Source organism: Coccidioides immitis, assembly GCF_000149335.2.
Source record: "Coccidioides immitis RS genomic scaffold supercont3.1, whole genome shotgun sequence".
Lineage (NCBI taxonomy): Eukaryota > Fungi > Ascomycota > Eurotiomycetes > Onygenales > Onygenaceae > Coccidioides > Coccidioides immitis.
The window spans coordinates 37,478-48,916 of NW_004504310.1; the positions used below are offsets into that span (position 1 = coordinate 37,478).

Consider the following 11,439-nt stretch of genomic DNA (forward strand, 5'->3'; position numbering starts at 1 on the left):
TAAGCTCAGAGTGGTCAGGAATATGTGCTGATAATACTACTGGAAATCTAGATTATATTATCTTAGTGTTGCATGCTGTGCAGTCTGTATAAATATATGGCTTAAGTTGCCAATCTTTGTAAAAGTTAAGTCTCCATAACTAATAAAGAGATTCAGTTTTAGACAGTTCTCTGAGTCATCAGAGATAGAGTTGGCCCACTTTCTTGTCAATAAGAGAAGAAGATCTTTAAGCACTATCACCAGTATTGCATCTTGCAGTAGTTAACTCAGACAGTGTGCAGTCATTCTGTCTGAAATACAGACACACAGAATGAGAAACATATTCTGAGAGAGATATCTTAGATAATGCTGCTTTGGACTCTTGTGTTCTTCTTCTGTGTCCATAACTGCAGGGAGATGCTTGTTAGTTATTGCTAGATTCTTATAATACTGTTTGATGTGCAGACAGTTATAGATAATTCAGGCACCCAGAATAAAGTACAATATCATCTTCATGATTTTGCTAATTTCTATCTTATCAGCAATGAATCCACCTTACTCTAATTCTTGATTCTTGAGAAGCATCCAGAATGTACAGTACAGCTGATGAGACAAAGTATCTCACAGAATACTATAAATAAGAATTTTTCTGGTTGAATCTGTACTGTCATTTTTATTCTGTAGAAGCATAAAGAAAGTGGTGAAATTCTGCTATATTTAGCTGTCCATCTGCTCACATCAAAATCTGCCAGACTTGATAAGTTTCACTGGGTCAACTTGCTCAGTATTGCTCTTGTTACTGGTTTGTGGCTCAGATTTCAGTTGTGTCACCTCATCAAGAAACTCATAATCTGTGTTCAAGAGTAAAGTGTTGTTACTATTGATTATCTCAACATCTGGAGAGTGGTGCTCTTGTTGAATTTTATAGAGTAGAGTTGGTGGGCCCTCTTTTTGAATTTCACTGAATAAAGCTGGTGGGTATTCATTTTGAATTTCACTATTCTTGATTAGTACTGATGTTGTTCTTGAAACTGGCTGCTCAACCATAATATATGCAGATGTGGAGTCACATTCACAGTTATTCATGATCTGAGTTAAGCTATCCTGAGAATCCTGAGCTTCAGTGGAGGCAGTGAGCACAGCATCTGGGTTTGGTGAATCTATTACAGTGTTCAAGTCTATTGAAGTATCTGAATAGCTAGCCATGCTATTAATTCTATTGAAGCTATTCTTGTGGTCACAATGCAGCTTATCAATAGTTGTGTCTATGTGCATGCTGTTCTGAGAACTGTCTTGATTGTATTGAGAGAGAGAATAAGAGAAAGACAGTATGGCAGAAGATGGTGAGTGTGTAGTGATCTGATATTGGCAGGTTGCAGACATATTATAGTGCTCATTATTATCTAAGAACTCTGTCTCTGGGCCTTCAGATATGTTCTCATTGTTATTAGAGCTGGTAACTGACTCAATTTATCTTTTTTGAATTTCACACATATGAGTGGGCTCCATGTTCTGAATGATGATTACAAACTTGAGAGTCAGAAATTCATCTATTTCTTTGCTCAGAATCTTCTCCAGCTGCATTATACATACTGATTACCACAGTTACTTGTTAATGATAATAACCTGCTTATCTAAGCTCTTGATAATCTGAGAGTTGTAATAAAATTTACAGTCAGCAGTCAAAATACTCTGTCACTCTGTTTAATTTTTCTTGGAGAGTATTCTCTGCTTGTCTAGCATATGATGTAACAGCAATTCATTAATCTGGCAGATCAATACAGAGCCAGAGACTGTGTTTCTGATGAAGATAATGACTTGATAAAGTTCTTTAGCTGCAGATGTCAGAGACTTGACCAAATCTGGCATATATCATGAAGTACTTAATATAGTAGAACAGGTCTCAAAAGACTCAAATATAAAGAGAAAAGATATTGATCTGGAGACAGCTGTAGCCAATAATAGCTGCTGAACAGATATTGATAAGAAAATTCAAAGACTTACAGACTTGAGAAATAAATCATGCTGAATACTGTACTGCTGTCATCTTGTTTTCTGATACTGGACCTGCACAAAAAGCCACACAAGCATCCTACAGATATTCTTATAATTAGACTTGCTCTTCCAGACCTGCAGAATCTTGTTAGCAAAGCTCTCTTGAGAAATAGCACACTTTACTACAGTAATCCAGTTCTTCTTCAGCACTCTCTTAGCTATTACTTGATAGATAAGGCTCTGGATCTTCTTGTTATAAAGCTCTTGCATAATTTTTTTCAGATCAAGTAGCTTCTTCACTGTCAAGTCAAGCATGGCTTTGGCATGAGTCTTATTCATTATTATCACATTGTACTGGAAGAAATATCATGTTAGTGTTTCTTGATCTGATGTTATGCAGAAATAAGACAGTGGCAGAGCAAATCTTTTTGAATTTTACTATCTTTACAAAATGAAGCAGGACCTTGACTTTGTAATGTGTGATTCTTGATGCTGGATGGCTGCTCAATCTCTCATAATAGTTCTTGACAGTGGTTTAGCATCTTCAGATATTCAGTCAGCCCTGATCTCAGTGCCTTACAATGCTTAAGTGGGTGATAAGTGATCTGAACTTACAATACAGCTATAGAATACTGAAAGAGACAATCAAGATATTTCAAAGTTAATGTAATTATGGTTGAGAAGGTTGTCAGAATCAGAAATGTTGTGGGTGAAAAGCAAAGTCTGAAGTGAAGTATTAATATAAAGAGAATGTAAATATTACAGAATTCTTCTGACTTCATAATTGTATTGAACTCTCATGGGGAATGTCATTTGCTGTAATTAGTAACTTGTTATTATTTTTGCTTCTCAGTCTCTTCTTGATTCCCAATGAGCGAGAGCTAGCTTCAATAATCTCACAGGTGAGTGTCTTGCTGAGCAATCAGGATCAAGGTCTAATAATGGCTTGAAGGTCCTCAAGGGTTTATCTGGCCTTGCCGCGGCGGGTTTGGAACTTGAATCCCTAACGTGCTCCAACGTTCTCATTGGCCTTGACAGGGTCGTCAAGATTGGTACACGCAACATCCCAGGAAGTAACTGTCTTTATTTACTAATAATGGTGTCACAGCTGGCTTAGAGTCCTGCATGGAGCTTACCCGAGGGCAGCCGCAGTCTCGATCCATTCGCGCGTTGGCCAATATCATGATGGAACTCATGCAAAAGTATGATAAAGATGGTGGGTTGGTCGGAGTTGACGACTTGGAACGTTGGCCCCTCAACTCTGACGCTGTTGAGTTTCTTGTTGCTGTTAGGGCTTCGTCTAGGTGCAGAAAGAAGAGATCTCGATTGCCAACTAGGTAAGCTATTTCAACGAAATACTAAGGTGGTGAGAGGAAAGGGGTTTGGGGAGGAGTGGCACTATATACAACTTGCAGGCGATTGCCGTTGCCCTAGCCCTAAGCCCTACATTGTATCAGGCCAGTCCCTAACAGTTGCCAGTTCTTCAGCTGGTTCCATCAAGTCATTGGAACAGGTGAGTTGAACTTTTCATGAGACTATCATTCCCCATTATTGATGGCTCTCAGCATCCCCTCATCATGAAACAGCGTCAGTCTCCTGGCGAGCTTGTCGGTTTGGCCCGGCTTGCCCTTATTTCTACTCGCACATTCTACTCTTACAAGGAGCAATGTTAAACCTATCTGTCCTATAGCTTTTTCCAATTTTGGTGGTGGGAGTCAGGGGTTTGTTCTCAAGAAAACTTTGAGATTAATCATCTTTAAGACACTGAACAGACCAGAGTTATTATTACTTACTGAACTCCGCCATCCAAGTCAACGCACTTCAAGAAGACACTCCATAGCCACAGTAAATTATGGTATTACACTTTGCTTTGACACAACTCAATTTGTATGAGCTGTTATTCTTGGTTCTCGTCATAGGGTAGAAGGCGGAGTCAGCATGATGGTTTTCGAACGAGTAGATGGCTAGGACGAGCAAATGGCTAGAACTAGTAGAATGCTAGGACGAGTGAATGGAGTATGGGTGTTGGCAAGGAAGCTCAAGTGTGCGGCAGCAAAGAGAAATCCAATATTGATAAGTGCCAGCGTCCCCGCACGGCAGCCCACTTCAGCTGTCAAAGAAACGTGCAAGGGAGCGAAAACAATGGTGACTGCACCATATGACATAAAAAGAAAAACATTTGCGCGCGTTCAAGGGCCAAAGTCTCAGTGACAACTAAGAGCATATGGATAAGTTAAATGCCTTGAAATAAACACAGATATGGAAGTAGTCAGGTGCATCAGCAAGAATGCCACTCAAATTAAAACAAAAGACAGAAAAATGCCGCCAGCGGCAAGAGCATAAAAATGAATAAGATCCATCACTTTGGGAGGAAAAGAAAGGCACAATGGAGAGAGCACCATAGGGTAGTGCAATGCGCCATAAGAGAAAATATCAGGGACATAGGGGCAGGGGCATCTAAATAACTATAGCTAGATATCAGTAACATTATGTCAGCATTATGAACCGCTCGGGGTGCCAGTATGGCAAAGGAAGAATCATCCAGAACCATAGGGTTGGAAGAAGCAAGGCTCCTTAGAGCCAGAACTAGATGGGAAGTATATATAGCTGGCTCATCCACAGAGAGCTGGATCCAGTCTTGCTTTCTCTAGCCCTTAAGTCAGGAAGCCAACAGTTAAAGAAAGGGTACTCCTCTTGAAACCTTCATTCATCATGCTGCCTAAACACTCCACCACAAAGAATTGCTGCAGATCAGAGTCTTCAAGAGCAAGGACACAACAAAAATTTCAACACAGAGGTGGGCTATTGAGGAAAGCATATGAATACAGCATCTACTGTGATTCAGATGTCTATATGGTCCTTCAGGCACGCAGTAGCGGTCAAATCTTTGCATTTATCTCTGACTCATCCAAGAGATGGGCTCCATCCTTGCGTGAACTGGTATGTCTCTGCTTTCTTTGATACACGACACAAACAAGGTACTGACTAGAGAAGGATCATATGTACCCTGTGCCAGTGAAGATAACCAGCAAGGACTTTGGCGGCAAAGAGCTATGCTCAGAGAAACCAGGGCACTCCGGACAAACGATCATCAAATTTTGATTCTCACTGGGCTTTTCCCGAGAGTTACGACCCGCTAGGTGGTTGCTGCTGAGATTCGAATATAGTGGCATGGCAGCGCAGCAGGATTACTCCCAGTGTCACACTCTCTCTTACCGCGTGATCATAACTCTCGTCTAGTGGTGACCCTAGACCAAACAGCAGAATGTTGAGATGGCAGAGCAGCCACGTAAAAGAGAAATGAAATGATCAAAAATTCTGGGAAACTTCCTGATGAGTCCCTTTTACCAGTTCCACTCACCCGCTGGGTCTCCGTCAATCACCCAGAGGCTTCGCCGCATGTTCACATGAGAGTTTCAACTAGAGCTATATAGATATGGGAATGTCAAGTAGTCTTTGCGGTTTTGTAGCCTGGTACAGTCCCCAAACGAACATCATCGTCCAGATTGACGCGACACTCAACTCACTAGATGACGTCAACCACCCGAGCCGAGTGATTGGTGGGGCATTCTCCGACAGATCAACGCCAGCGGTCGACCGGCGGGGCTACCCGCAACGCAAAAATTGTAGTTGCGCTTTTTCCGGCTCGCAGCCCCTCTTTGGGCTTCCGTTTGTCACCCAGGCAGACCCATATGTCAGTCGAGCTCCTTCGTGGCGAAAAATGGGTTGACCCCTGATCGGCATGTCATGGTTTTTGAGTGGACATGTTGCTCCATCAATTTCCAAGTGGCTTCTGTTGAATTTTGTGTCTTTGCTTTGGACCTGTTTTATATCTAACACTCCGAAAAAGTGTCCATCCTGAAATTGATATGTCTACATTGTTTGCTGTGCACTCCTCCACAAGTTATTTCTTTGAGCAAGAGCGGCGCTATGCTTAAATTATCTGTTGAGCTTCAGGTAAGATCAGAGGTTCCTTTCGGGTAGTTAAGCTAATAAACATTCTAATTATCTAAGGAACCTTCTCATGATGCTTACAAGCTTGCATTTTACCACTCTTTGGCACAATCCCCTGAGGTAAGTCTTGGAATCACAGTGGTAGTGCTCAACTGATCTTCTACCTACAGGCGATACAATCCTTCTGTCTGGTATTTACTGTACTTGCATGTCTGTGCCCTGCAGAAGCAACAGAACTTCTTGGCCATGTTCATTCTGGGCTCCCACACCTTGCTCATGTCAGCATTGGTACCGAAGCACCATCACAGCCTGTGATACCCTCTGAGCTCCTGTGACGTAGTCTTGCAGACTTGCCGGTTGATTATAAACATATTGCTGGCGCTGGGTTGCCGGCTGTTGATTCAGATGGTCTGCATTCAATTCTCAAAGTACCTTCTTTATATATCAGTTTGAAGTGCTAACTAAAGTGTGTAAGGGTGTAGGCATTTCTCCTCACGCACATGTCACCGGCGACGAATCCAGATCTTCATGCCTACCGCTCTCTAGCCCCATGAACCCGGATGGTTGGTCCTATCACCTTAACTATCTGGCTGATCCACAGTCACTACTCTTCAAACAACATCCCAGTGAAAATTCAGAGGGCATTGACTGTGATATAAACCAAAATACAGCTTCAGACATATCTTCATCATATGCTGCTATCAAAACCGAGCCGCTCGAACTGCCTCAGGGTAAGATGTATAATTGATGATTTTTTAGCCCGAGAAGGCTTTCTCCCTACTATCAACTTTAGCTACCTCTATTGACATATATTTACAGATCCATTATCCCCTTCACAACCCACGCCGGATGCTGATCGAATTCTAGAATCTGTTGCCACTCCTCCCGAAGTGTACAAGAGCAGAGCTTTGGGACCAAAATGTCAAGAAAATTCTCCGAGACCACGAGAAAACGACCGGCCCAATTTTGCTGGCATACCTGTGGATAGCAGGGGCAGCAAAGCCTTTGGCTTAGAGTCTGCACATAGAATCTACACAGGTGAATTGCTGGCTGATGCAGCAGTGGCAACTATCCAACATTGCAGTGGCAAGCCAGTCATGGAAAACTTCAGTGATGTTCTTCCAGTCTATCTAAGTTCGTGGCTATCAAATGAGCAGGAAGGCCACCATCCTTTGAGCCTTCCTGAGATAAGACTCAGTTCTCTTCAGGCCACCTGCACTGAGTATTTCAAAGCCCTGAGGGCAAAAACTGATACAGACACATTCAAGGATAATATCCACCATCACACCAGTCAGGTCTTGCTATTCTTATGTTTTGAGGCATTTGTCAGGGAGTTACAAGAGAAGGAAAGATCAGGTACACTGGTAGTCAAACATGCCAATCACTCCATGTCAACCATAGTGTGGGATTTGATCATGGAAGCCATCTATCCCAATGAATACAAAGGAAGCCGGAAAAAATTTTACCAAGATGCTCTTAATAATCATACCCAATATGGGAGTCACTGGTGAAGGGTTGGAAGCTGCTGTAGATTGGAAGTGCTGCTGGTGTGTAGTGACAATATCACTTATGTTGTGTATTTCTTCCCTATCATTCATCCATTTAACTCAGTTTGCTAATATGCTATAAGGAACCACTCCACTTACCGCAAAACCACAATTGATGCCCTCATCAACCATGTTTTGAATAAACAGCCTGGTGCTGTATTCCTCTTTGAGTGTTTCGCGCCTCTAACTCAAAGGCTTATACTCGGGAAGGGCTTGAAGTCATATGCGGAAGCGATACCCCTCAGGGCACTTATCAAGGAGCTGACCCAGATACATGTAGATGGCCAATTCTCTGAACCACCATGGCAATGGATTGATCCGCATTCAGTCGCAGATTCTGCCGGGCCTGAGTTCTTGTGGGCTCAAGACTCAACGCGAGACTAGGGTTAAGTTCCCCACAAGTTCGTCCTAATACTACTGCTATGTGCAAGTGCTTTCACTGTGACGGCGCACACCCTCCAACCTCATGATTACCAGATTGGGACTGGGACTAAGGCACGGCCTTAGGGCTTCCTTTGTTTATATGCAACACCCCGTGAAGCAGCTTTCATCTTCTTTCTTTCCTTTCTTCTTCAGCTTTGAATCTTTGTATATTGCGCTCTATTTGTATGTTAGGTTGAATAGAATTGGCATCGTTTACAAGTGTCTTGCTTCGTTTACCCCGTAAAAAAATTCTACCTCCTCCGATCTAGACTTATAATTCTCCGCGGCCTTCTGCCACCTCAATAAAGAGGTACAACAACCTTCTCGGTACCTACCGTTTTGTGGGCGCCGCCGGCCAAAATAAAGTCATGGCCAGCTGTCCACGGGCAATAATTGTATTAACTGTTTACTAAGGATTATGGAGCCCTGATACAGTTGATATTTGTGTACATACCCCGCCAAAAAAATCCACGAGTACAAAAAGAAAGGTGGAAAGACAATATGAATTTCAAGATATCATCATCGGAACCCTCGAGTCAGGAAGTGACATAGAAACTAAGCCCCATATTCCAAAATACTATCTGTTGGACATGCAGCAAGAGCTGAGGAATATGTTTCAAGCAACAACCACACCCCCACATCACTTTCTTTGGCATATCTGTAGAATCTTCCAGAAATAGTTTCAGGAGGGTCAGAAACCTCTCTCCAGCAGAGGATCACATTAGTTTTTAAGTACCATCCATCGTGAGAAAAATCGCCTGCAGCAAGAACTTTCATGGATGGAAAGCCTTCTGGTCTGAATATCCATTCTGCAAAGTGATGAAGCTTTGTTGTGACTTTAGAGCACTCTTTGCCATTGTTTATGTACTTATCTCTCTGTATAATAAGGCTTTTGTACTTTAGGGTGTCTGAACCTGAGCCCCTTATGTGTAATACCTTCAAAAGACATTTTGCTGTGCAAGGGGCAAGGAGGTGTTTCTGAAGACCATCAATGCATGTTAGCTAATTATATTGTAGAATTGGGTTTTAGAAACTCAGATTACCATACCAGATAACTTGGAATGCAGCACATCCCTAAACACTCCAGATCAAGGCTGACTAGCAGGTTCCATGATGGATCTTGGCTTAACTGGTTGATACCCTCAGGTCCAAACAATAGGTCAGGCAGGTTGCACTCCTCTTCAAAGTACACCAACTCATCATCTATGTTTACTGTCCTCTGATGATGAATGAATCTTTTAAGAGTGGCACCATGTTTGAGTGCAGCACACCAGAGGTCCACAGCAGATGAGGGTCCTGAAGTGGAAACAAATAATTCCTCCAAGCCATCAAACGCATGCAGGAAAGTCAGAAGCTGCTCACCTTCACCCATAGAATCCTCACAATTCACAGTATGCTGCACCTCAAGCATTTTGAGGTGAATCTGCAAGTTCAAGCATTGTATGTGTGCTAGGAACCCCTCCCAGCCTGGACAGAGTTGTAGCCTTAATGATTGGAGGTGGGTGAATCCAAACGCATACGCCATTGCCCGCTGGAAGGGCTGAAAAGGGACTCTAGAGAGCAAAAGTACCTTTAATGAAGGGAATATGCATATTTTGTCCTTGCGTGACATTCCGAGTGCTTCTTCCGCGAAATAGTTTTCGGGACTGTCAGGGTCATAATCTATGGCTTGCCAGTCCACAAAATCTAACTCCAATTCCTGTAACTGGTCGGATATTCCATTGAATGTACCCCAAAGAGATTCAAAGTAAAACCAGTTGAGCCCAATCAGGGATAGGCATTTCAGGTTTTGAAATGAAGTCAGGTCTGGGGCACCAACAAAATCATGTGTGTAGCAGCTGCCATCCATTACTAGCCATATAGACTCAATCTTGTTCTGCTTGGCTTGGAGCTGCCCATTATAGGAACTCAGGAGTTGCTCGGGTATGCAGGTTCCTAACTCCCAACTTTCGCGCAAGTCAGCTGGAGACCAGGCCCCAAAGGTTGTTATAATGTACCTGAAATTGCGGAGTTGGCCATCCTCAAGCTTTTCAAGAAAGTGGATGATTGTCTGTTCCAGCTTGCCCATTAGAATATCACCATCCTCATTCTGAAATTCACCGGAGTAATAGTCGTTGAAGTCCCAGTTTCGAGAGCAACGTTTATGGGTGAGGTCATGGAAGGAGGAGGTAATTTGAAAATCCCGGGTAAAGCAAAGAACATTCTCTGAATGACAACAAGTAATGTTCAGGAGCTTAGTGTCCAGGCTCTCTTCTAATGAAACTTCGCTCTCAGCCTTTATAAGAACAGATCTATATAGGATTGGGGTGGCGAGCTTGTTGAACAGCTTGGAGACCTCGCATAGGCGTTTTAGATCACTCCTTGAAACCTGCTCTCAAAGCCTCTCATTAATTCCCTGTGGCAATTTGCAGGAGATAGCGGGGTATACCTGGGAGAGGATTTCAATAAGGAGCTCAACAGGGAGCAAAGTCAACAGCATGTTATTGTTCTTTCTTTGATTTGATTAACAGACAGTAAATAGAATAAAGCTCTAAGCAGGAGATAAAACCAGCTGTGGTGTCTCTCAAAAGTAGCGAGAAAATTACTAAATAAGAGCGAAAAGGTGCGTTTCTCAGTGACATCTGATGCTTGGCTCAGTAGCGTTACATAAGGCTACTGCTGGCCAATGAGGCGTGCCAACTATTTACAAATGATTGCTTGTCTCTCATTTATCGCGAACGGGCGCGGCTTTAGCCACGAACTACTGTCCTGATTTTGGCCGTGATGCCGTCAGTCTCAGCCAGTGACTGGTGGGGCATTCCCCGACATATTGCCACCAACAGTCGATCGGTGGGGTGTAACCTGCCACGCCACAATGTGGTTGCTTTTTTCCGGCTCGCAACCTTCGCTTCCTAGGTATCCACATCGCTGTAAGGGCCAATCAGTGAAGCCCATCGTGACGAAGGGTACGGTTGCCCTGGCTGAACTACCATGTTACCCCGTCTTGCCACTCATGTTAAGAAGAAGCTGCCACAGAGCCCAGAGCGGCACCAAGGGAATACAAATCAGTTTAAGAGATCGGCGGTTGGGAGTAAACATCAGATCAGCAAGAGACGGAAAGCAATTATTGGTTCCCCAGCTTCCAAATTTAGAGAGCGCCCACATCAGCCGAAGGCAGCGAGGGGAATATGTAAAGGCCTCTTCCCCTTCACGGCCGCCGCACTTGGCTAAACTGATGAAAGTACTCCCTTTGCCTCGAGACATTCAAAGTAGAGTATATGAAGATTACCTTGATTGGCCTGCTCCCTTCCCTTCGAGGGTCATTTCTCCGGGGTCGAAGTGAAACTCCATACTACACAAGCCCAATTCGGCGTACGAGGCCAATACATCATGACTAATCCAACAGAAATCGGGATCGGAACTGGAAGAGCAATGATCACAGCTTGGGAGATAGCCGGCTTCATTTGTGAGGCGTAGACCAGTAAGAGCGACAAGTCGTAAGGTGAGCAGCACAGGCCAGAAACCAGAATTTTGGGCCATTTCTTATTTTCTGCGACGCGAC

General features: G+C 43.4%; 5 protein-coding genes across 5 annotated transcripts; 2 read left to right on the forward strand and 3 right to left on the reverse strand.

The window, feature by feature from the left end:
- Positions 1-717: 717 nt before the first annotated feature.
- On the reverse strand, positions 718-1,563 carry CIMG_12564 (uncharacterized protein; the record flags this gene model as incomplete). Its single annotated transcript, XM_004445455.1, has 2 exons — positions 718-1,432; positions 1,472-1,563. 2 exons carry the CDS (start codon positions 1,561-1,563, stop codon positions 718-720), a joined length of 807 nt encoding a protein of 268 aa, XP_004445512.1.
- A 459-nt stretch (positions 1,564-2,022) lies between these two features.
- Positions 2,023-2,313, reverse strand: CIMG_12565 (uncharacterized protein; the record flags this gene model as incomplete). Its single annotated transcript, XM_001249282.2, has 2 exons — positions 2,023-2,071; positions 2,153-2,313. 2 exons carry the CDS (start codon positions 2,311-2,313, stop codon positions 2,023-2,025), a joined length of 210 nt encoding a protein of 69 aa, XP_001249283.2.
- A 467-nt stretch (positions 2,314-2,780) lies between these two features.
- CIMG_12566 (uncharacterized protein) lies at positions 2,781-3,647 on the forward strand (the record flags this gene model as incomplete). The annotated part of the gene is made up of 5 exons (XM_001249281.2): positions 2,781-2,876; positions 2,927-3,047; positions 3,083-3,311; positions 3,409-3,487; positions 3,540-3,647. 5 exons carry the CDS (start codon positions 2,781-2,783, stop codon positions 3,645-3,647), a joined length of 633 nt encoding a protein of 210 aa, XP_001249282.2.
- A 1,039-nt stretch (positions 3,648-4,686) lies between these two features.
- Positions 4,687-7,457, forward strand: CIMG_12567 (uncharacterized protein; the record flags this gene model as incomplete). Its single annotated transcript, XM_001249280.2, has 7 exons — positions 4,687-4,914; positions 5,227-5,263; positions 5,445-5,668; positions 5,989-6,048; positions 6,404-6,491; positions 6,600-6,659; positions 6,748-7,457. The coding sequence occupies 7 exons, from the start codon at positions 4,687-4,689 to the stop codon at positions 7,437-7,439; spliced, it is 1,389 nt and encodes a 462-aa protein (XP_001249281.2). The 3' UTR covers positions 7,440-7,457.
- Positions 7,458-8,052: 595 nt separating this feature from the next.
- On the reverse strand, positions 8,053-10,423 carry CIMG_10442 (uncharacterized protein). The gene is made up of 4 exons (XM_001249279.2): positions 10,327-10,423; positions 9,896-10,266; positions 8,947-9,844; positions 8,053-8,876 (listed from the first exon to the last, which is right to left on the reverse strand). The coding sequence occupies exons 1-4, from the start codon at positions 10,375-10,377 to the stop codon at positions 8,454-8,456; spliced, it is 1,743 nt and encodes a 580-aa protein (XP_001249280.2). The 5' UTR covers positions 10,378-10,423; the 3' UTR covers positions 8,053-8,453.
- Between the last annotated feature and the right edge of the window lie 1,016 nt (positions 10,424-11,439).